We start from the raw sequence: 25,402 nt of genomic DNA, 5'->3' as shown, positions 1-25,402 counted from the left end.
CTGCCAATTTTCCCTTAACACTTCATTCCTTTCACACATGAGCAACAGCACGGGTCAGTGTTGCCAAAACAATTACATGAGAACCTGATGACTCGCTACATTGTGTGTACACACACACACACACACAAATACACACACACACATATACACACAACCATGCATGCGCACACATTTTTCCTGGTGACCGAGCTATAAAGAAATGAAACACAGAGAGCTTAATGAGATGAAAGTTGGCCGGTTACCTAGCAACTAAACAGGTAAGAAATGGTGTAACCGTCAACACGTACGTGAAAGAGAGAGAGACAGAGAGAGAAAATATTCATTTCTGATTGGCTAAGGTCCAATACTAAAAGAAGTATATGCTAAAATCATATGCTCATCGTGAAGTCATAAAAACACTGTTGCTAGGCAACTGAGAAACATGTTGCAGTTGGTAAGGCGGACACTTTAGCTAGCTGGACCATAGCTATTAAGATGTTAGTAAGGATGTAAAGACGGAATGATGGTGGAAACACAACAGAGCTACAGGAAATAGACATTTCACTCAGATTTGTAAATAAATTACTAAGAAAAGACAATGCATTGCTAAAATTACATTTTAATTACACACAGCATCAACTGCTAACCAAACTTCTGCTAACCAAACTTTCTTGTAGAAACCTCGTATAAACACAGTGAACGTTGGAAACCATTCGAAAGTACCATATTTTATGATGTTAGAATGTAACCATGGCAACAAACAACTAACATAAAGGTTGCTGTTTACATTTCACCATGGTTGTTAAATTAAACTATCCTCAAATCTTGAGGTGGATGGGCTCCATCAGCAGATCGTCACATCAGGCTCCGCTCTTGTCAGGCAGGAACAGGAACCTGACACAGCTGGAGACTGGAAGGTGATGTTTTTCCAGTCTTCAGCTGTATTTTGTTTATTTTCGGTGTCGGTTTTCCACCGCCTTCGTCTGAAAACACAGATGAAATAGAATTCACACACTGCAAGGACACAGCCAGGTTCTGTTTTACACACACCTGAGAGGAGATAAACCAGCTGAACTTTCTAATCTTACATTAAACATCCAACAAGCAGCTTTCGGGTCACAGTGAGACATTAATGACAAGTTCCTGTAACGCTGCTTCTGCTTTAAACTCAAACCTGAGGGTGACGACGCCATCTCAGACTAAAACAACTTCTATCTACAAAGCTACAGTGCAGAAGAGTTATTCGGACGGGGGAGGCTGGGGTATTTCAGTGTAGTACCTTCTGCTCAAGGATCAGTCGTCTCATCTAGGCCTGCGTGAGCTTGTCCTCCTAGTCTGCACGTTAAACGCAGTCAGTGAAACTGGTGCGTAATGAACGTGTAGAGAGAGACAGAGAATAAGAGTGAGAATAAGTTCAGACGTTACTTTAACGTATCTGTTATCTGAGTAATGAGTGCCTTGACCTCCAGTGGGGCCTGGCGAGGTAGGAAGTGTGAGGTTAAACACTGTGACTGTAAATAAACACTGAAAAACAAGTGTTGACTCCGAGCATGCACTTACCACAATTTCCAGCCTGAGCCTATCGATCTCGGCACACAGAGCTGCCTCTCTCTCAGCGTGCAGAACGTCCAGAGCCGCCTCTCTCTCAGCGTGCAGAGCGTCCAGAGCCGCCTCTCTCTCAGCGCGCAGAGCGTCCAGAGCCGCCTCTCTCTCAGCGCGCACAGCGTCCAGAGCCGCCTCTCTCTCAGCGCGCAGAGCGTCCAGAGCCGCCTCTCTCTCAGCGCGCAGAGCGTCCAGAGCCGCCTCTCTCTCAGCGCGCAGAGCGTCCAGAGCCGCCTCTCTCTCAGCGCGCAGCGCGTCCAGAGCCGCCTCTCTCTCAGCGCGCAGCGCGTCCAGAGCCGCCTCTCTCTCAGCGTGCAGAGCGTCCAGAGCCGCCTCTCTCTCAGCGTGCAGAGCGTCCAGAGCCCCCTCTCTCTCTCAGCGCGCAGAGCGTCCAGAGCCGCCTCTCTCTCAGCGCGCAGAGCGTCCAGAGCCGCCTCTCTCTCAGCGCGCAGAGCGTCCAGAGCCGCCTCTCTCTCAGCGAGCAGAGCGTCCAGAGCCGCCTCTCTCTCAGCGGCAGAGCGTCCAGAGCCGCCTCTCTCTCAGCGAGCAGAGCGTCCAGAGCCGCCTCTCTCTCAGCGAGCAGAGCGTCCAGAGCCGCCTCTCTCTCAGCGTGCAGAGTGTCATCTTCCTCAGTTATGAATTGTCACTGAATCAATTCTGAGCCGGTGAATTTACTGATTCACTGTATTAATTCGGAACAAGTTTGAAGTACTAATTTGCTGTATTAGTTCCAAACTGCTTGATTAACTGATTCACTGAATCGATTCTGAACTGTTTAATTTACTGATTCACTGTATTAATTCTCTGTTCTGTTTGTGTAACCAGTTAAATGAATCAGTTCTGAGCTTGCCCAGTTCACCAATTTATCACTTTTCTGTTCCCGACAACTAACATACCTCACCAATTTATTAAATCGGTTTTAAGTTTGATTAATTTACTAATTTATTGTATAGTTTAAGCGTTCTGAAGGAGTGTGATTCACAGGTTCAGGGTAGGAATACTCTGCTCTAAAACTTCACTTGAGTCAGTAATTTGATAGAGATTCACTTGGTCAGTTCTGAACTGTTTGCTGTGCTGATTAACTGTGCTGATTCTTTGTTCTGAACAACTGATCCAGATTCTGTGTAATGAATCAGTGAATCCAATTAGTTCAAAATATGTTCAAAACCGATTCACAGACAGTCAGACTGAAGCAAAATCAATCAACTCACTAAAGACATTCTGTCTATAACTAGTGGTGTGTGTGTGTGTGTGTGTGTGTGTGTATACCTGGTAGGCATCTGTGGCTGAAGCCGCGTATTTCTCCACCGCTCCTTCCACAAACAGTGCTTTCTCAATGTCCTCTCTGAGGACCAGACTCACTGAGGCGCTGCCCAGGAGGTCAAAGGGCTTCTCTTCGTAGATCTCGATGAAAGAGCATTTACACAGGAAGCTCTTTGCTACTGCAGACTGCACGTGCACACACACACACACACACACACACACACACACAAACTTACAATACTGTGTAACGTGACCAGAACATCCGGCTGATAAAATCCCAAAATGCACTGCAACAGATTAGTGTCAAATGATGTACCTTAGAAAATGAAGATTACCCATAATGCACTTTTAATGTAAGCAGTGCACAATTTAAAACACAGAGGTGACCTCAGTGATGACTGCGGTGGGTCTATGTACAAGTGGGCGGGCTTATTGACGAGCGGGTGGTCTGTGGACGAGTGGGTGGGCTTATTGAAGAGCGGGTGGTCTGTGGACAAGTGGGTGGGCTTATTGAAGAGCAGGTGGGTCTATGTACAAGTGGGCGGGCTTATTGACGAGCGGGTGGTCTGTGGACGAGTGGGTGGGCTTATTGAAGAGCGGGTGGTCTGTGGAAAGTGGGTGGGCTTATTGAAGAACAGGTGGGTCTATGTACAAGTGGGCGGGCTTATTGACGAGCGGGCGGTCTGTGGACAGGTGGGCGGGCTTATTGACGAGCGGACGGTCTGTGGACGAGTGGGTGGGCTTATTGACGAGCGGGCGGTCTGTGGACGAGTGGGTGGGCTTATTGACGAGCGGGTGGTCTGTGGACGAGTGGGTGGGCTTATTGACGAGTGGGCGGGTCTGCTGCCGTGTCTACAGACAGGAGGGTGGTGCAGGTAGCGTGTTTGATGTGAGGTTGAATGTAACAGCTCACCTCCGCCCCCACTCTGCTCATGAGGGATTACAAACGCTCAATGCTACGAGGAATAACACCACGCAGCTGATCAGAGAAATCAGTCAGCTCGTTCGGCCCTAAAACACACACACACAGGGTTTCATTAGCATTGTACACCAACATGCTGACGGATCCTCAGTGTGTGTGTGTGTGTGTGTGTGTGTATAAAACTCACCCAGCATGGGAAAGGTCTTCCCTGAACCCGTCTGTCCACTGCATCGGCGGGAAAATAAGGAGGAAAAAGATCAATCACTCTGACACCAGATTTAGTTTGATATATATATAGTTTTGAAGCTGACTGATTATTGCGAGTAAAGAAACTGCATGTTGCTCTTGTCGCGACCGGCAGAGTGCCGGCGCACATAAGAAGGAAATCGCTCCTTCTCCAACTGCCGCACCGGCACGACGTGGGCAGCCTCCTGCCGAACATTCCGCCAGCCGGAAGGACCGCCGCGGCAGGGCGGGGCTGACGCGACTCCGGCCAGCGATTGGCGGATCCAACGGGGAAGTCCCACCACTCAGGCGACGGCGGAGGAGGATAAAAGGGCGCGCTTCCGGCTGGGAAGGGGAGGAGAATATCGTAGCGTCAAGACGGACTCCGTGCGTGTTTGCAGCGATGTGCAATCTCCGATCACGACGGTAACCTCACGCCCCACGCTAATCTCTCTCTCTCTCTCTCTCTCCCTCTCTTCAGAAGGCACAAGCGCGGACGAGACCGCCGGATAGTGAGAGTCGCACACACGGAGGACGCCGGCCCGGGAAAACCCCCGCCCCGCCTCGGGAATCCCGCCTCCGCCACGAGTAGACTCCGCCGGCCGCCACGCCTCCACAAAACCCCGCGCTTATCCACTTATAACCCATTTACTTCACCCTAGCCACAATAAACCACCGCTTACAACCATCCTTCTGTCTCCTGTGGGTCTGTACGCCGCCCTTCCCCGGGCTAATTCCTCACAACTGGTGGAGGATGCGGGCATAGTACAGACCCGCCTACCACACAAAAAAGAAGAAAAAAAAAAAAAAAAAAAAAAAAAAAAAAAAATTTTTTTTTTACGCGTGAGAGAGAGGAAAAAAAAAAAAAAAAAAAAAAGGGAGCCCCCCCCCCAAAATGGACCGCACCCTGCAATACCTGCTGGAGGCCAGCCTCCAGCAGCACGCTGTGACACAGCAGCTCGCCGAGAGCCTTCAGGTCGCCATACAGACACTGATCGCCATGAGGACTGAGGCCCCCGCCGCCTCCGTGCCTCTCCCCGACGCAAGCAGTGAGATCCGCCGCCTACTACCCCCCCTCGGCCCCGAAGAGGACCTCGAGGCGTACTTCGAAGCCTTCGAGAGTATCGCCCGCCGGGAGGGGTGGGACCGTGAAGATTGGCCACGCGCCCTTGGCCCACTACTCACGGGAGAGGCCCGAACAGCCTACTATGCCCTCGAGCCGGAGGAGGCCGCAGACTACCTGGCGATGAAGGAGGGAGTCCTGGCATGGTGTGGCCGAACCCCTGGCCAGGCAGCTACTGAATTCCATCGCTGGGTTTATCGACCAGGTGCCCGACCACGGTGCCAGATGAGCGCCCTCATCCGGATCACCAAACGATGGCTCCGGCCGGATCGGCATACCGCCTCAGAGGTGGCAGAGAAAGTGGCGGTCGACCGTTTCCTGAGGGCGCTACCACGGGCAGAGAGACAGGCTGTGGGGGCACATGCCACAACTACGCCCCAGGAACTCCTGACTGTCCTGGAGCGAACCTTGGCCACCCTAGAGCTCGACCCCGGGGAGCAGCAGCACCTCGATCGGCCCCTCGGTGCCCAGGGGCCCCGGTCCGACCGCCAGACCCGGCCCTGCACCTGGAGGAACCCCCAGAGGGCGCCCACTTGGGAACACCCCCGAGATGAGTCCATGCCTACAGAGCCGGAGAGGGAAGCCGCCTGGCTGCCGACGAAACCATGGCTCGCAGGCTGCGCCCTCCATCAGCGGCAACCGCCGGAGGTGCCCTCTTTGACGGTGTGGGTCGAAGGGAAACCGGTAACCGCCCTACTGGACACCGGGAGCGCGGTGACCCTCGCCCAGCCCTCCATCCTGCCTGACGGACACCGCCCAAGCGGGACGCTCACCATGACCTGCGTCCATGGGGACACCCGGGAAGTCCCCGCAGCCGAGGTCCAGATCCGGGGCGACGCCGGCACCTGGCCCCTTCAGGTCGGAATCATCCCCAAACTCCCCGTGCCCCTCCTCCTGGGACGAGACTGGCCCGGATTCCGGGTGGTACCGAGAGCCGGGCCCCGGAGATCGCGGCGACGTGTGAAGGGGCAAGCAAGGATTGACAGGGTGGGCCCCATCGTCCGGGAGGCTGGCCTGACAGCGAACCCAAAGAAATGTCACCCAGGGCTGACGGAAGCCCAGTACCTGGGATACCGTATCGGACGGGGAATGCTGAAGCCCCAACTAAAGAAGATCGAGGCTGTGAAGGACTATCCGCGTCCGACATCGAAAAACCAGGTACGTGCCTTCTTGGGATTGGCGGGCTACTACCGCAGGTTCGTGCCTAACTTTTCTGCTGTAGCCTCTCCCCTCTCAGACCTTACAAAGAAGGGCCAGCCAGACCAGGTGAGGTGGACAGCCGATGCAGAAAGGGCCTTCCAGGCCCTAAAAGAAGCCCTCACCGACACCCTCTGGGCCCACCACCGAGCGGCAGTAGGCTCGGAGCTGAGGGGGGGGTACTGTCGCGACCGGCAGAGTGCCGGCGCACATAAGAAGGAAATCGCTCCTTCTCCAACTGCCGCACCGGCACGACGTGGGCAGCCTCCTGCCGAACATTCCGCCAGCCGGAAGGACCGCCGCGGCAGGGCGGGGCTGACGCGACTCCGGCCAGCGATTGGCGGATCCAACGGGGAAGTCCCACCACTCAGGCGACGGCGGAGGAGGATAAAAGGGCGCGCTTCCGGCTGGGAAGGGGAGGAGAATATCGTAGCGTCAAGACGGACTCCGTGCGTGTTTGCAGCGATGTGCAATCTCCAATCACGACGGTAACCTCACGCCCCACGCTAATCTCTCTCTCTCTCTCTCTCTCCCTCTCTTCAGAAGGCACAAGCGCGGACGAGACCGCCGGATAGTGAGAGTCGCACACACGGAGGACGCCGGCCCGGGAAAACCCCCGCCCCGCCTCGGGAATCCCGCCTCCGCCACGAGTAGACTCCGCCGGCCGCCACGCCTCCACAAAACCCCGCGCTTATCCACTTATAACCCATTTACTTCACCCTAGCCACAATAAACCACCGCTTACAACCATCCTTCTGTCTCCTGTGGGTCTGTACGCCGCCCTTCCCCGGGCTAATTCCTCACACTCTGTACAGTCTGGAGACTCACTATGCAAATATCGTGCCATTGTAACCATGCGTGCACGACTCCACGATGTTTTTAGCGACTAAGGAGAACATGTATTCCTGCAGGACAGATAAACACACACACAGCAGTTAAAACAGTTTACTCTTAAAAAAAAGCCCTAAAAACACAAAAACATGATAAAGCTGAAGGTTTAAATAAACCACAGTAATACTAATAAAACCTTTAAGACCATAAACGTTGAATCTCTTTTGGTGAATCAAACTTACTGAACTCGCCGGTATGATTCACTTCAGTGAGTTGACTCTTTTAGACTATTTGTTGTAGGTGTTTTGTTTGATTCACTCTTCGCTTTCGCTCCTCTCACCTGAGTCGCGTCCATGTCCGCCACGTGATCGTAGGTGAAGTTTCGCGGCTTGGGTTTGGAGTTCAGACGCAGCGTGTGATCCGAGGTCACCGTCAAACATAAATCCTGGTCTCCGTCTGTCCTCAGCCGGCCTTGGGTCAAAGGTCGCACGCGGGCGTACACCTTAATGGATTCTTCATCGCTGTTATTGAAGAAGATAAAATTTTTTTTTTTTTTTAAAGACACGTTTATTTTCAAGATTGACCAGAGACAAATGTGCAATATGCACGTCTCAGACAAACTTTCACATTTCACCAAGTCATTGAGCTAAAGATAAAGTTTAACATTTTTCTAGAGTTCTGTTTTTATATAAAGAAACACAACTGTCCAAGAAATGATTCACTGATTCACTGATTCAATCCTCTGAACTGACTGATTTAGTGATTCATTCAAATGATTCAAGTTCAGCCCTTTAGCCATTTCCAAACGAGATTTTGTGCGCATCGCAAATCGCTTTTTTTTTTGTGTCCCTCAAATCTTTGTGTTATGGGACAATGAAATGAAACTTGCCAGCCAGCTGTTATTTTAATTCCACAAATAATTGCAATTGTATGAAAAATCAGAAGGTCTGCGCGATATGACAAAAACATATCATATCGCGATACTTCTATGATACACGATACGTACCTCGATATACAATTTAGTCTGCAAAACTGTCTGCAAAAAACAGCAGCAAAATAAAAATAAAAAAAGTTTTCTTTAATGTAGACAGAGAAGAGTGTTTATCACATCAAATAAACAGCATCTATTCAGTACCGTTTAATTTGTAATGATCAAAAACATAAAAAAATACATCGCCGTACCAACGATATCTCAGAAAAGTGTATTGCGTAATCATTTATCACGATACAGATATTATATTGATATAATCGCCCAGCACTAGACGGAATGGAGCAGTTGCTCGTCTGATAGGACACCAAGTAACCGCCCCTACACGGTGACACCCACGGGTCTGCGAGAGACCGTGCAGACACTTTACAGAAAGTCACGGCCCACGTGTTTGAGATGTTGTCATGCCCACCAGCGGTTCCCTGAGTTCTTAATTTTTTTTGCGTGAATGACATTTTCCTACAATGTTGGTATTATCGACATAGAATTTATGCGCTCAAGTGAAACGAAAAAAAAAAGGAAATGAAAAAAGATTGTGTCGACGTGGGAAATTTTATCGATAGTCTGCATTTCCATCAGCAATAACGGTAAATATTTCAACGCTCTAAACCTTTCTTCAGAAAAATAAGAAGTCGTCCTTGGATGGAAAGATTAGTAACGTGTGAAACTTCTTGACGCGTCTGATTTACTGATTCACTGAGTCAGTTCACTGAACTGTTTGATTCCCTAAAAGTTCTTTATCTAATCTTGTACCAGCTAATTTCACTCCCCTTATCTTAAAGGTTAAATCCAACATTCAGAGTTGGGGTAACCACCCCTTTCTCTAATTGGCAGGGTCAATGTTATTAAAATAAATAGATTACCGAAGTTTCTTTTCTTATTTCAGGCTTGGGAAAGCTTGTTTTCAAACAATCCACATCAGAGAGGAATAATATCTAAGATTTATGATTTTATTCTGGCGTTAGGTAGTGAGGCGAGTACCAAAATTAAGAATGCCTGGGAAATGGAGTTAGGAGTACAGATAAGTGAGGAGTGTTGGGAACGTGCTATAGGGAGGATACAGTCTACCACTTCCTGTGCTCATCTTGGACTCATACAATTCAAGGTTTTACACAGAATCCATTTATTTTATCACCCTTTATTCTTTCTTATTATTATTGTAGTATTCATATTAGCATAAGATTAGGAAATAATTTCTAAAAAATCTCAGTCACACCTTCATGCTAACTCTGTACATGATGTCAATGGTGCACTGCTCCTCTCTCTCCATAGATACTTACAGGGACCCTCGACTTTAAGGCTTTCTACTGCAAAAGCAGCTGCTAAAATAATAATTTTGTGCAGATTGAAAAAAAGTATTAGGCTAAGCAAATGTTCTGAGTTTTTTTCTAGCAGTTTTTGACATGTACATGTATTTCATCAGCACTGCTACGAGCTTATTTTTTCCCCCGTAACATTAATATAGCCTAATTCTCTGTTTACTCAACAAGACTATAACTTTATTCTCAGTTCCTCTCCTTAATTTCAGTCACTTCCTCACTGAAACCTATAATCAGAATAACTCCAAAGCTCAGGACCCAAGTCTCCACTCTAAATCATGTGTCTAGAACACAGGCTCTGAACTCTTATCTAACACATTTGGTGTTTTATCTGCTCTAAAGCACCCACCTCAGCTCGTGCAGGCCGCTTAATTAGCTGATGACTTGAATCAGGGGAGTTTGGTGCAGGTTCTAATTGAACATCCTCAGGAGTGTAAAGAAGCCTCTCTCTAATATCTTTCTTACCGGTTCAACTCCAACTTCATCACCACCCCAAGAAAGCACTGCATGTTAGTAGTGTTCAGGATCAGTATCTAAACTGATAGTCTATTCACACACACTAGCACTACTACACTTAACATCCAGTATTTCCTTCTCTAATGTAGTGGGTTCATAATAAAACTGCCATATTAAAAGTCATGTTTATTCTCATCACTGCTCCTGTGTAGCTTAATATGTTCCGTAGGAGGCCTCAACTATTTCACTCGAGAATATCCACAAATAGGGAAGAAGATTACAGAGATAAATGTAATGTATACATTATTACATTAAAACAACAATTATCAACGATTATTATGTTTTAGGCCCACTGCTCTGTTTTAGGCCCACTGCTCTTTACTTTATATATGCTACCCCTAGGTCAAATTATTCGTAAACATGGAATTAGCTTCCACTGTTATGCTGATGATACACAGTTGTATGTTTCAGCGAAGCCAGAGGACAGACAGAAGCTTAGTAAAGTTGAGGATTGTGTAAAGGACATTAGACATTGGATGTTAATTAACTTCCTTCTACTTAATTCTGATAAAACAGAAATACTTTTATTAGGCCCACGTGTAGCTAGAAGTATTCTTTCTGATCACATGGTTACTCTGGATGGTCTTTCTGTTTCATCATGTACAGCAGTTAAAGACCTTGGAGTGATTATTGACTCCAGTCTATCATTTGATGCTCATGTAGATAATATTACTAGGATAGCCTTCTTTCATCTCAGAAACATTTCTAAAATAAGAAACATTGTCACTACATGATGCGGAAATACTAGTTCATGCATTCGTCACCTCTAGATTAGATTACTGTAATGCCTTACTGTCTGGATGTTCCAGTAGGAATATAAATAAGCTCCAGTTAGTCCAGAATGCAGCTGCTAGAGTCCTAACTAGAACTAGAAGATATGACCATATCACACCGATATTATCAATACTGCATTGGCTCCCAGTGAAATCTCGCATTAATTATAAAATACTTTTATTAACCTATAAAGCACTAAATGGTCTCGCGCCACAATATCTAAGCGACCTTTTGGTTTTATATGATCCGCCATGCCTACTTAGATCAAAAGATGCAGGCTATCTGATGGTACCTCGAATAGTGAAGGCTACAGCAGGGGGAAGAGCTTTCTCTTATAGAGCTCCACAGTTATGGAACAGTCTTCCTATTAGTGTTCGGGACTCAGACACAGTCTCAGTGTTTAAGTCTAAGCTTAAAACGTATTTGTTTACTCAAGCCTACCCTGACTAGATTCTGTTCTACTTTCTCCCTCTCTCCTTTCGCCGAGCCCCACACGAATTTATGGAGATACTAGAGATCCAGATCCTTTCTGCCTCTGGATGGAGCTCAAATCTTCTTTAATTCCAGACTGCTGGGACTACGGCTGCTCTTAACGCCATACAGACTTCATATAAATCCATAATGAACTTTTTCACAATATCTGTTGTTACCCAGATGAGGATGGGTTCCCTTCTGAGTCGGGTTCCTCTCAAGGTTTCTTCCTCTTAAAACATCTTAGGGAGTTTTTCCTTGCCACCGTCGCCACTCAGTGGCTTGCTCAGTTGGGATAAATTCACACCTTTAATATCTGTATACGCTGTTGATATTTCTGTAAAGCTGCCTTGAGACAGTCTACCCCGATACAACCGCACTGACACCACTTTATGACAACGTGACATAGCCTAACCTCTCGTCACTTGAGCAGGTAGTCGGAAGAGGAGCAATGTCAGCAAATCGTCACACGCACATAATGCAACTCCGCTAGCTTTAGCCTCAGAGTCACCGACACTGACTTTCTTCAGTTTACTTTCTGTCTATTTCTTGAGAAATAGAAGAGAGAAGCTCGAATTTGCAGTAAATGTCCAATATAAAACCAACTTTACCTCAGTTTAGCAGTTTATACATTAAAAACATTACAGAAATATAAAGTTATTTTAGCTGCTAAATGACAGCCACTTTTACACTCACTGTTGTTTATTTTAGTTGCTATAAGCAGGGAGCAAACAATGGATTTTAGGATAAAGTAAGGTTATACTTAAATAGTGCTGCTAAAACAGAATAACAAATCTCTCCTCATGAGTTAAATAGTGCACTACATAGGGTGTAGACTGTCATTATTTCATCCCTAATGTAGTGCACTTAAACCGGAAATGACATCAATTTGGGATTCGGCCACACAGCTTCCGTTTAACTTACCTCGGGTTTAAAAACAGAACGGTTTTAATTCCTCAAACACAGACAAAATAACCAGCTTTTACGTTTAAACTGGATCAAACCTAACTGTAAAACTGTCAGAAATAATTTAATCTGGACATGATTAGTTCGGTGTAATAACTCAACTGCTCAGGAGATACCCGCTGCAGCTTTTTCTTCTTCTGTGATTTCTACTGGTCGGAGACGCAGCTGTTAGGTGCGTTACCGCCACCGCGTGGACTGGAGGATATAGTTCCAGGTTGGAGGAAGTCTATCCTAACAAACTTACACCAATAATTTCCATTCATGATTTTATTAGATCCTATTTATTATTCCAGTGGAGTTTATGACTTCTTCATGAATGCCAGCAGTGAGTCGTTCACTGTGTCTTACCCAGATATACTGAGTGAACTACTGAGTCACCACAACCTCAATCTCTAAATGTTTAACAGCAAAAAGCTTTCAATTCTGGTGACTTTGGGAGTAATTATTTATTTATATGATCATATAATGTAACAAACATTAACATAAGCATGTGCTGCACAACATTTCATTAGTTTCATTTTACATTTTAATTTACTGTAAAGCGCTTTGCTAAATTTTGCTACGTAAACTTTTTTAGGTATTAAAACTGGTTACTGTTCGGTTGATGACAAGCTCCATATTTTTATACCTTGGAGCTCTGTGTTACCATGGTAATTTATAAACAATTACTAACAACATTAACTTCATCAATGCAAGTTTACATTTTATTTGATACTTGTCCATTGTTACGTCCTCAGTTGTATTTCTGTTTGTACTATGTTCCATTCGTGTGTCTATGTCGGGGGAGGGATGGGTGTCTTGTCTCCTCCTCTTTTAAGCCCAGTCCACTGCAGTGCGTCATGTTCCGGCTTGCCATTGGACGATCACATCTCGTACACGCCTGCTCCCGCCTCGTGCTTTGGGATGAGTTGGCTGTACATTTCCGGACGTGTACTTAAGCCTCGTCAGTCTCCATCCCCGGGGCAGATCGGTGCCGTTGCTTTGTACAGCAGATATTTGGTTACGTGTGTTGATTTCTCCTGTGTACGACCTTCTGCCTGTTCTTGACTTTGTTTCTGCTCTGCCCCTTTAAGTTTAATGATTCAGCTCCCAAACTGCTGGAAATGTGGGACGGGTTCTAACTCTTCACCAAGACTGCTTTATCCTGGAGAAGAGGTTTGAGGTGAGACTCCTGTCATACGCCAGTCCTGGTGAGTTTATTATAGTTAATGCTGTAAGACAGAGAAGAACATCAGTGTAAACACACACATACACACACACACACACACACACACACACACACACATTATTCAGTATGATACAGTAAAGAGACAGTAAGTCAGTAACTCACTGTAGTGTCTCCAGGTTACAGTGTGGATCCTTCAGTAGATCAGAGAGCAGCTTCTCTCCTGATTCTCCTGGATTATTATACTTCAGATCCAGTTCTCTCAGGTGTGATGAGGAGTTTGACCTCAGGGCAGAAGCCAGAGCAGCACAACCTTCATCTGTAATCCTGCAGTTCAACATCCTGCAAGAAAGAAAACCTTCTCACACTTAACACACTCAGTTTTAGCTCTGAAAACATCAACTACACAAAATCTTTATATACACAACATTTACTCTCTTCTCACACACACAACAATGACAATATCACATCACTACAATTACAATCACCACAGAGCGAAACTGTGTGCGTGTGTGTGTGTGTGTGTGTGTACCTCAGTGTCTCCAGTGTACTGTGTGTGTGTGTGTGTGTGTGTGTCTGTGTGTGTGTACCTCAGTATCTCCAGTGTACAGAGTGTGTGTGTGTGTGTGTGTGTGTGTGTGTACCTCAGTGTCTCCAGTGTACTGTGTGTGTGTGTGTGTACCTCAGTGTCTCCAGTGTACAGTGTGTGTATGTGTGTGTGTGTGTGTGTACCTCAGTATCTCCAGTGTACAGTGTGTGTATGTGTGTGTGTGTACCTCAGTATCTCCAGTGTACAGTGTGTCTGTGTGTGTGTGTGTGTGTGTGTGTGTGTGTGTGTGTGTGTACCTCAGTATCTCCAGTGTACAGTGTACTGTGTGTGGGTGTGTCTGTGTGTGTGTACCTCAGTATCTCCAGTGTACAGTGTGTGTGTGTGTGTGTGTGTGTACCTCAGTATCTCCAGTGTACAGTGTGGATTCTCCAGTCCAGCAGAGAGCAGCTTCACTCCTGAATCCTGCAGGTTATTGTGACTCAGGTTCAGTTCTCTCAGTCTGGAGGAGTTTGATCTGAGAACTGAGGACAGAACTCTACAGCTTTCCTCTGTGAGATTACACACACACAGACTGGAAGAGAAATGATGAAATATCAGAACACTGACCTCAAAAACACACACACACACAGACACACACACACAGAGCCATAATACACTTACTCTTTACCATGTAACAGAAATGTGAGTGTGTTTCTCTCACACACACAAATCAGAGGACAGGACACCACATCAGCATTATTATTATTATTATTATTATTATTATTATTATTATTATTATTATTATTGAAATGAAAACAAAGGTTTTTGTTTGAATAAATGCTTTATAATAATTGAAACCATTTTTAAGGGATGTACATGTAAAAAAAAAAGTCTGTGTGTGTGAGAGAGTATGTGTGTGTGCCTCAGTGTCTCCAGTGTACAGTGTGCGTGAGAGTGTGTGTGTGTGTGTGTGTGTGTGTGCGCCTGCCTCAGTGTCTTCAGTGTACAGTGTGTGTGTGTGTGTGTACCTCAGTATCTCCAGTGTACAGTGTGTGTGTGTGTGTGTGTGTGTGTACCTCAGTATCTCCAGTGTACAGTGTGTGTGTGTGTGTGTGTGTGTGTGTGTACCTCAGTATCTCCAGTGTACAGTGTGTGTGTGTGTGTGTGTGTGTGTACCTCAGTATCTCCAGTGTACAGTGTGTGTGTGTGTGTGTGTGTGTGTACCTCAGTATCTCCAGTGTACAGTGTGTGTGTGTGAGTGTGTGTGTGTGTGTGTGTGTGTGTGTGTGTGTGTGTGTGTGTGTGAGAGTGTTTGTGTGTGTACCTCAGTGTCTCCAGTGTACAGTGTGGATTCTCCAGTCCAGCAGAGAGCAGCTTCACTCCTGAATCCTGCAGGTTATTGTTACTCAGGTCCAGTTCTCTCAGTCTGGAGGAGTTTGAACTGAGAACTGAGGACAGAACTCTACAGCTTTCCTCTGTCAGATCACACACACACAGACTGGAAGAGAAATGATGAAATATCAGAACACTGACCTCAAACACACACACAGCCATAATACACTTACTCTTTACCATGTAACAGAAATGTGAGTGTGTTTCTCTCACACACACAAATCAGGACAGGACACCACATCAGCATTATTATTATTATTATTATTATTATTATTATTATTATTATTATTATTACTATTATTATTATTATTATTATTATTATTATTGAAATGAAAACAGAAGGGTTTTTGATTGAATAAATGCTTTATAATAATTGAAACCATTTTAAGGGAAGTACATGTGAAAAAAGGTCTGTGTGTGTGTGAGAGAGAGAAAGAGAGAGTGTGTGAGTGAGTGTGTTTCTGTGTGTGAAGAGAGTGTGAGTGAGAGAGTATGTGTGTGTCTGTGTGTGTGTGTGTGTGTGTGTGTGTGTGTGTGTACCTCAGTATCTCCAGTGTACGGTGTGTGTGTGTGTGTGTGTGTGTGTGTGTGTGTGTGTGTGAGTGTGTGTGTGTGTGTGTGAGTGAGTGAGTGAGTGAGTGTGTGTGTGTACCTCAGTATCTCCAGTGTACAGTGTGTGTGTGTGTGTGTGTGTGAGTGTGTGTGTGAGTGTGTGTGTGTGTGTGAGTGTGTGTACCTCAGTATCTCCAGTATACAGTGTGTGTGTGTGTGTGTGAGTGTGTGTGTGAGTGTGTGTGTGTACCTCAGTATCTCCAGTGTACAGTGTGGATTCTCCAGTCCAGCAGAGAGCAGCTTCACTCCTGAATCCTGCAGTTTATTGTGACTCAGGTTCAGTTCTCTCAGTCTGGAGGAGTTTGATCTGAGAACTGAGGACAGAACTCTACAGCTTTCCTCTGTCAGATCACACACACACAGACTGGAAGAGAAATGATGATATATCAGAACACTGACCTCAAACACACACACAGCCATAATACACTTACTCTTTACCATGTAACAGAAATGTGAGTGTGTTTCTCTCACACACACAAATCAGAGGACAGGACACCACATCAGCATTATTATTATTATTATTATTATTATTATTATTATTATTGAAATGAAAACAGAAGGGTTTTTGTTTGAATAATGGAAACCATTTTTAAGGGAAGTACATGTAAAAAAGTCTGTGTGTGTGAGAGAGAGACAGAGTGTGTGTTTGTGTGTGTGTGTGTGTGAGTCTGTGTGTGTGAGTCTGTGTGTGTGTGTGTGAGTGTGTACCTCAGTATCTCCAGTGTACAGTGTGTGTGTGTGTGTGTGTGTGTGTGTGTGTGTGTGTGTGTGTGTGTGTGTGTGAGAGAGTGTGTGTACCTCAGTATCTCCAGTGTACAGTGTGTGTGTGTGTGTGTGTGTGTGTGTGTGTGAGTGTGTGTGTGTACCTCAGTATCTCCAGTGTACAGTGTGGATTCTCCAGTCCAGCAGAGAGCAGCTTCACTCCTGAATCCTGCAGGTTATTGTGACTCAGGTCCAGTTCTCTCAGTCTGGAGGAGTTTGAACTGAGGACAGAACTCTACAGCTTTCCTCTGTCAGATCACACACACACAGACTGGAAGAGAAATGATGAAATATCAGAACACTGACCTCAAACACACACACAGCCATAACACACTTACTCTTTACCATGTAACAGAAATGTGAGTGTGTTTCTCTCACACACACAAATCAGAGGACAGGACACCACAGCAGCACTATTAATAATAATAATAATAATAATAATAATAATAATAATAATAATATTATTATTATTATTATTGAAATGAAAACAGAAGGGTTTTTGTTTGAATAATGGAAACCATTTTTAAGGGAAGTACATGTAAAAAAGTCTGTGTGTGTGTGAGAGAGAGACAGAGTGTGTGTTTGTGTGTGAGTGTGTGTGTGAGTGTGTGAGTGAGAGAGAGACAGAGTGAGTGTGTGTGTGTGTGTGTGTGTGTGTGTGTGTGAGAGAGAGAGACAGAGTGAGTGAGTGTGTGTGTGTGTGTGTGTGTGTGTGTGTGTAGTAAGTTAACGAGTTAGTTTGCTAACTGGAAATCCGTCTCACACAGTGCATGCATTATTTGTTTGTTTGTTTGTTTGTTTGTTTATGGTAAATATTCACACATTTTTTGTTAGGGATTAAAGTTATAAACAGGACGTATCCCTTGATCTGCACAGAGGGATTATTATGATGTTTTTGCTAACTGGAAATCCGTCCTCGAGGACAATCCTCTTTCATCCTGTAAACTAATCCCACACCAGATCCAATCTAAAGAGGAAGTCTGATCGGTCCAAACCAGACACGGTCGGTGTGAAAGTGAAAAAGCACAGAAGAGTTTTAATCAAGTTCTATGTAGTGAGCTAGAAGACGTCTATGTGTTACTGAACATCAGGTGTTTTTCTGCATCTCTGTATGTCCTGTGTAAACGGAGTTAGAAGAACCGTGTGTTTTGTCTAAAGCAGCTTTACTCTGGCAATAAATGAGCAATTAGACATTCACCAGAACTGTGTTTCCAATCAAAGCCCTTTAAGCTTCAATACCAGTGTCACAATAACAGATCAGACTTCCAGGATGAAGTGTACCAGGCTGGGACTAAAGCCAGAAGGTCATTAAGGTATAAGGGGGAATCTGGGACAGGGTAAAAATTATGGAAGTATAATAGTGCCAAATGTCCTGGCATGTTGAATTACATTACCTGAATAAAAACTTATCGCAATAACAATACTTGAATTTTTCTGCCCAGCAATTTGACACAAATCGGATAAAAAACACCGCAATATCAGTGCTTGAATTAGTTTCCTCTGCAATTCATCCTCACAAATTCAGGCTGCAAAAATCCGGGTCTTCAAATTCGGGTCTTCACATCCGGGTCTCACAGGAAGAGCAGTGGATTGCCGATAGCATTATTACACGCTGCTCAGAACCGGCTCAACGCGTTGGTGGTTGTGGTGGGGATTGTACTTCCATACCGATAGTGAAACAGAAGGTGAAGATATTACACTATCAGCAATTCCATAAGATATTATACTATCAGCATTCCATAAGATATTACACGATCGGCAATTCCATAAGATATTACACTATCGGCATTCCATAAGATATTACACTATCAGCATTCCATAAGATATTACACTATCAGCAATTCCATAAGATATTACACTATCGGCATTCCATAAGATATTACACTATCGGCAATTCCATAAGATATTACACTATCGGCATTCCATAAGATATTACACTATCGGCAATTCCATAAGATATTACACTATCGGCATTCCATAAGATATTACACTATCGGCATTCCATAAGATATTACACTATCGGCATTCCATAAGATATTACACTATCGGCATTCCATAAGATATCACACTATCGGCATTCCATAAGATATCACACTATCGGCATTCCATAAGATATCACACTATCGGCATTCCATAACATATTACACTATCGGCATTCCATAACATATTACACTATCAGCAATTCCATAAGTTATTACACTATCGGCAATCCACTGCTCTTCCTGTGAGACCCGGATGTGAAGACCTGAATTTGAAGACCCGGATTTTTGCAGCCTGACTTTGTGAGGATGAATTGCAGAGGAAACTAATTCAAGCACTGATATTGCGGTGTTTTTTATCCGATTTGTGTCAAATTGCTGGGCAGAAAAATTCAAGTATTGTTATTGCGATAAGTTTTTATTCAGGTTATGTAATTCAACATGCCAGGACATTTGACACTATTATACTTCCATAAAAAATCCTGTCCTGATGAAACCTTTCAGAAAATTCAACGCAAGGCGCATGCACCACAAATGTAATGTATCATATAGATATGAATAATTCATGAAGGCGATGGAGATTGGCTTGTTTTTAGAAAGAAGAGGTTAATGCCCCGCCTAGGGATAATTTTACTGCTTCAGAAAAGTATATAAAGACATGTGTGTGTGTGTGTGTGTGTATAATTCAGACTTTCTGCAGACTGTCTCACTTTGTTGTTTCAATAAAGTTTGATGACCTTTGGCATCTACAAACCCTCTGTCTCTGAAGTGTTTAGCTTAGGTTGGAAAGATTGTTTTCCACGACACTCTCACGTGTCCCTCAGTGCAGATTGGGCGGTGTGATACGCTGATACACATCATAGGACCAGAAAATAGAATAATCAGTCATGTCTATTGATAGATATTTTCCTATATCCTCTATATCACCAGTGTCACATGCTGTATTCATATTGTTCCCATGGTGACAGTGTTCTGTTTCTCTTCTCGTTTGTGAAGTTCTGTTCAATGTCACTTTCAAATGAAAGGAGAAAAGAAAAAGTGCCTTTCACTGGTGTTTAGTTCACAAAATGATCAGAAAGCAGTGATGAATACATGCAGTTATTCTGTAGAGATCATTTCTTCATCAGTTTTAGAGAAAAGGTAATAAATGGTGATGGAAGGTTTTGTCCACATGGCCCCGCCCTCAGTGCAGACGTAACGTGTTGGTGTAAAAAGTGAAACTCTTCTGTAACAGTACCAGAGGTTTGTTTAAAGATGATTAGCGTAATTATTAACCAGCATTAATCCAAACAGTGCAGTTCAGTGTTACATTAAAATAATAAACCATGCAGTGATACATTTATAAATAAAAATACTCACTCAGCTCTTCTGGAGGCTTTGACCACTGGCAGCAGCTTCAGAAGACATTCCTCTGATGGGTCATATTTCCTCAAATCAAACTCATCCAGCTCCTGATCTGAGTTCAGTAACACAAACACCAGAGCTGACCACTGAGCAGGAGAGAGTCTGGTTCCCCTGAGACGACTGTGACCTCCTCTGTTCAGGTAAGTCTGTACTTCCTGCACTAGAGAATGATCATTCAGTTCATTCAGACAGTGGAACAGATTGATGGATTTCTCTGGAGATGGATTCTCCCTGATCTTCTCCTTGATGTACTCGACTGTTTCCTGTTTGCTGTGAGAGCTGCTTCCTGTCTGTGGTATTAAGCCTCGTAAGAGAGTCTGATTGGACTCCAGTGAGACACCCAGAAGGAAGCGGAGGAACAGGTCCAGGTGTCCGTTCTCACTCTGTAAGGCCTTGTCCACTGCAGTCCTGAGGAGATCAGACATGTCTGACTTGTTGAGAAGATCAGACAGATCAGTGGTTGGTTGTTCTGTTACATTTCTGCTGATGAAGGAGAGAAATGTGTATAAAGCAGCCAGAAACTCCTGAACACTCAGATGTACAAAGCTGAACACTTTCCCCAGGTGAAGCCCAAACTCCTCTCTGAAGATTTGGGTACACACTCCTGAGTACACTGACACTTCTCTCACATCAATGTCACACTCTCTCAGGTCTTCCTCATAGAAGATCAGGTTTCCTTTCTCCAGCTGTTGGAAAGCCAGTTTTCCCAGTGCCAGGATACTCTCTCTGGTCTGCTGAGGATCAGGGTCACATTTCTGATGGTACTTTTGGTCCTTGTGTTTGATCTGAAAGATCAGGAAGTGTGTGAACATTTGAGTCAGAGTCTTGGGGATCTCTCCACGCTCTGCTTCACCCAGCATTCTCTCTAGAACAGTGGCTGAGATCCAGCAGAAGACTGGGATGTGGCACATGATGTAGAGGCTTCTTGAAGACTTCGTGTGTGAGATGATTTTATTGGCCAGGCTCTGATCACTGATCCTCTTCCTGAAGTACTCCTCTTTCTGAGGATCACTGAACCCTCGTACCTCTGTTACCTGGTCTACACACTCAGGAGGGATCTGACTGGCTGCTCCTGGTCGAGAGGTGATCCAGAGGAGAGCAGAGGGAAGCAGATTCCCCTTGATGAGGTTCGTCAGCAGCACATCCACTGAGGCTGACTCTGTCACATCACACAGTCTCTCATTCTTCTGGAAATTTAGAGGAAGTCGACACTCATCCAGACCATCAAAGATCAACACCACTTTGTAGGAGTCTATTAATTGTAGTTTTCTCATTTCAGGGAAAAAGTGATGAAGAAGATCCATCAGACTGAGATGTTTCTGCTTCATCAGATTCAGCTCTCTAAAGGGAAGTGGAAACATGAAGGTGACGTCCTGATTTTCTTTTCCTTCAGCCCAGTCCAGAATGAACTTCTGCACAGAGACTGTTTTTCCAATTCCAGCAACTCCTTTAGTCAGCACTCTTCTGATGGACTCATCTTTAAAGAGATCGTTACATTTGATGGGTGTCTCCTGTGCTGCTGGTCTCCTGGACGCTGTCTCAATCTGTCTCACCTCATGTTCATTATTGACGTCTCCACTCCAACCCTCTGTGATGTAGAGCTCTGTGTAGATCTCATTCAGAAGTGCTGAACTTCCATGCTGTGAGATTCCTTCATTAATTCTTTTAAACTTCTCTCTCAGGCTGGATTTCAGCTCTGTCTGATACACAGAGACGAGTTCTAATAAACAAAGTAATAAGATGTTTTAATGTAAAATCACTGAACACAGGATTAAATGTCAAATTCAAATGCTGCTGTTCATTCCTGATTCATGTAGTAAATATTCCTGAAGGAACAGGACCATTGTACAGAGTCACCACAAGCTGGACCACGAACAGAACAGAAAAGCAGCAGATGTACATGATACTAAACTCAAACTTCAAACTAAAAGTGTTCCTATCTAAAACTATTTCCTCTCTCTGAAGTGAACCTGATGGAATAAAGTCATGACTCAGAGCTCTTACTGTTGTGCAGTGTGTTAGCGAGATCTGTGTGGTTCATGTTCTTCAGGACGTGCAGTGTGATCTTCAGCGCTCCGTCTCTGACACTGTGCAGATCCTCCTCATCCTCCACCTCCCTCTCAGTGCATGCTGGGTAATCTGGACTCAGGAGCTTCCTGAACCTCTTCAGCTCATTCTTTATCAGAGTGATGACTTTGTGTTCCAGCTCCTGGTTAGAAACACACAGGAACACATCTAAATATTATAATGTTACACACTGAGAGATGCTTTTATTTTATAAAAAGAATAAAAGTCTCTTTCTATTCCCGCAGTTACAGCTGAAATTCTGCCTGATTACCCATAATGCTGCTGCACATCAATAAACCTGTAAATTGTCATGATCTTAAATAAAAAACCTGCAACCTGCTCACACACAAGTTACACACATTAAAAAGACACACACCTTGAATATGGAGTCCAACTGATTTCTGCTGAGGTTTGATTTCTTCTGTTGTGGTCTGTGAAGAAATAAAACACATGATGTGATATAGACTATATGTATTCATAGCTGCACAACACACACTAATACATACAGAGACAGATATTTAACACGATCCTCTTAACACAATACACTGATTTCAGGATTTCTCACTGACACTAACATGTTTATGAATAAAACAGTGATCTAGTCATTAATGTCCAGGTGTAAATGTTGTTGTGTAGCACCACAGACCCTCCAGCTCAGGGACTGCAGGCTGAACTGAACTCTTAAAGCAGTTTTCCTCACTGCCAGTCCGAGAGCTGCAGCACTGCACAGTTTAGTGTTTTACTGTTTCAACACCTGATAAAGATCATGAAGGGCTTCAGAATGAGACCAGTGAGTTTGATCAGGTGGAACACTGCTGTAAAACACCTCACTGTTCTGACCTCACATCAGGAGAACTGGCTCCGTCTCTGAAGGTAAGTGGTTGCTCCATTGACCAGTCACTCTTCATGGACACACAGCTGGGTTCTGGTGAGTCTGATCTCTTTCTCTTCATCATTCTAGAATTAAACAGAAATATCAGCAATAATTAATACTCTGCTGTCTCAGCACTGTTACACAATGTGTTCATCATTAAACACCAATAATTCCATCTTTTTAATTCAGCTCCAGTCTGCACACTTATTCAAACAGGAGACACGCCTCATACCTCAGGAATTACACTGATGTCAGGAGTCCCAATCACAGATAACTGACTCAGCTGGGTCTTAAAGCCTGTAGAGTTCACTGACTCAAAGCTACGCTGCTCTTCTCCTCCACATTACACAGTCCTTTTTACTCTTCTCTCAGTGAATGATTTCTCTAAACTGTTCTTAGATCAGATCAGTGATATATTCACTGCTATTAAACACTTAAACCAAAGTCTAGTTCCTCTGTAAACTAGTGAGTGTTTAGAGATACAGATCTGTTCCATGAGACGGTGTGTGTTTATTGCTGGTGAATGGAAAAGTAACTCACCTCTCGTCTTTCTTTAAGTCCTGTTCTCCAGACACACTCATGTTGGAGGTCATGTCTCCTTCTCCAGATTACAGCAGGACACACGTTTACTTCACTCCAACATCGGCGTGTTAAATCAAACCCTGTATCAGCACAGAGTTCACTTACAGGAAATAGTCACGTATCAAGTCATAAAACAACCTGTGTACATTCAAACTTCAGTACAAACCCACAAAACTCTTCTGCATCTAGTGTACATTCAGTGTGTTTATATATTATAGCTTTAGATGTAGATACTCACTGTGTTTTTACTCCTGAAATGGTGTATTTTCCCCTCCACACAAAATGGAGACTCTGACTTTCACTTTCACTTCCTAACCCTTTATTCTGCAGAGGGGGAGGGGCAGTGAGGTAGGGTAATACACACACACACACACACACAGAGATATGGTTTGTTTTCAGACAGTTTTCTGATCCATCGAGCACAGGCCTGTAAATACTGAAAGTATAAGCCTGAAAACGCTGCAAATACAGAGAACAGAATTAAAAGTCTGGTAAAATCTACATCACACACATTATCATTTCATTACCTTCATTTATTATCTCGTGACTTCATTCAGCTGTGCACAAACAACTGTCAGAGCTCTATACAAATATATAAACTAAAATAAAATAACAGGAGCTAGAAACACTCAGCAGATCATTAGATAAAGAAGCAGAACTCATATGCTGAGTAAGTTTACTTAAATATCTGCAGAAATTTATTTTTTCTGGTTTTCCCTTAATGAGAGCGAGTATCCTGATATTAGTGAGGATTGGTGTGTAAGTAGTTTTTGTGTGAATAATGAATGTTACTCAGAATAAAAGTGATGATGGAGAGTAAGTTAAACACATTGGTCAGACGAGTAACTAACCCAGTGTTTCCCAATCGAGGTTCTGTCTGATGAGAGCAGGGGTGCGTGTAAAAATCCTTCAAACATTTTCTAAAATGATCAAATGTGTAGAAAACATTTAATATAGATGAGAAATATCTGATGTCTGAAATAATAACACAGACACAGAAATAATAAGACAGACACACACACACACAATAATAATAATAATAATAATAATAATAATAATAATAATAATAATGAACTAGACCAGTACATTTCCTGAAGAAAATGTGTGCTGCTTGCCATGGCAAAATTCGGATCAGGCGCCAATACTTTCGATAGCCGGAAGCGTAGAGTGCCAATACTTTTGACAGTTGCCGGTGTAGGATGCCAATACTTTTGAGAGCTGGACGCAATGGGCGTCAATTCTTTTGAGAGCTGGAGTCACAGGGCGCCAATACTTCGGAGAGCCGGCCGTGTAGTGCAGCTATACTTTTTAGAGCTGGCCGTGTAGGGCAGAAATACTTTGGAGAGCCAGCCATGCGGGGTGCCAATACTTTTGAGAGTCGGCCAGATAGGGCGCCAATACTTCTGAGAGCCGGACAGATTGGTTGCCAATACTTTTGAGAGCCGGGCGTGTATGGAGGCAATTCTTTTAGAGCTGGTGGTGTAGAGCGCCAATTCTTTCACAACTCAATGCAAGTCTATGGGAAATTCTCCGACTTTGAGCTTCCGTACCGGGAATGCCGACATTCCGATTGCTTCCATAATACATAGCACACCTCTCCTCAATAAGCCGATCGATTTGACACCTCAACCGTCGATCTCCGACAAACGGTGCGGGACTAGTTTCGCACCGAAAAAAAAACTGGAAGAAGAAGAAGAATTATAATAAGTTTGCCAAATAACAATAATAGTGTTTTTCAAGGACCATTAATAATAATAATAATAATAATAATAATAATAATAATAATAATAATATTATTATTATTATTATTAATTATTATTATTATTATTATTATTATTATTATTATTAATACTAAGTTTG

The 25,402-nt window shown here is 44.1% G+C and overlaps 2 protein-coding genes across 16 annotated transcripts; one reads left to right on the top strand and one right to left on the bottom strand.

Moving 5' to 3' along the window:
* Nucleotides 1-578: 578 nt before the first annotated feature.
* On the bottom strand, nt 579-23,886 carry LOC108267432 (NACHT, LRR and PYD domains-containing protein 3). Of its 14 annotated transcripts, none has more exons than XM_053684468.1 (19): nt 23,781-23,886; nt 23,501-23,622; nt 22,927-23,043; nt 22,463-22,517; nt 22,024-22,228; nt 19,975-21,739; nt 16,065-16,238; nt 15,195-15,368; nt 14,289-14,462; nt 13,507-13,683; nt 12,135-13,387; nt 7,483-7,663; nt 7,140-7,216; nt 3,954-3,991; nt 3,758-3,855; nt 2,851-3,030; nt 1,540-2,701; nt 1,259-1,340; nt 579-962 (listed from the first exon to the last, which is right to left on the bottom strand). In XM_053684468.1, exons 2-11 carry the CDS (start codon nt 23,551-23,553, stop codon nt 13,351-13,353), a joined length of 2,931 nt encoding a protein of 976 aa, XP_053540443.1. In that variant the 5' UTR covers nt 23,554-23,622; nt 23,781-23,886; the 3' UTR covers nt 579-962; nt 1,259-1,340; nt 1,540-2,701; nt 2,851-3,030; nt 3,758-3,855; nt 3,954-3,991; nt 7,140-7,216; nt 7,483-7,663; nt 12,135-13,350. The 14 variants fall into 14 exon arrangements, with proteins under 14 accessions (XP_053540443.1, XP_053540453.1, XP_053540446.1 ...); XM_053684478.1 differs by having other exon boundaries at nt 1,259-1,314; XM_053684471.1 differs by having other exon boundaries at nt 1,540-2,263.
* On the top strand, nt 4,119-7,063 carry LOC128634211 (uncharacterized). 2 transcript variants are annotated; one of them, XM_053684498.1, is made up of 2 exons: nt 4,119-6,272; nt 6,855-7,063. In XM_053684498.1, the coding sequence occupies exons 1-2, from the start codon at nt 4,887-4,889 to the stop codon at nt 6,963-6,965; spliced, it is 1,497 nt and encodes a 498-aa protein (XP_053540473.1). In that variant the 5' UTR covers nt 4,119-4,886; the 3' UTR covers nt 6,966-7,063. The 2 variants fall into 2 exon arrangements, with proteins under 2 accessions (XP_053540473.1, XP_053540472.1); XM_053684497.1 differs by having other exon boundaries at nt 4,836-6,760.
* Nucleotides 23,887-25,402: the final 1,516 nt, after the last annotated feature.

Source organism: Ictalurus punctatus, chromosome 12 (genome assembly GCF_001660625.3).
Source record: "Ictalurus punctatus breed USDA103 chromosome 12, Coco_2.0, whole genome shotgun sequence".
Taxonomy (NCBI): domain Eukaryota; kingdom Metazoa; phylum Chordata; class Actinopteri; order Siluriformes; family Ictaluridae; genus Ictalurus; species Ictalurus punctatus.
Note: the sequence above shows the minus strand (reverse complement) of the source record. Positions and strands in the feature narration are given on the sequence as shown.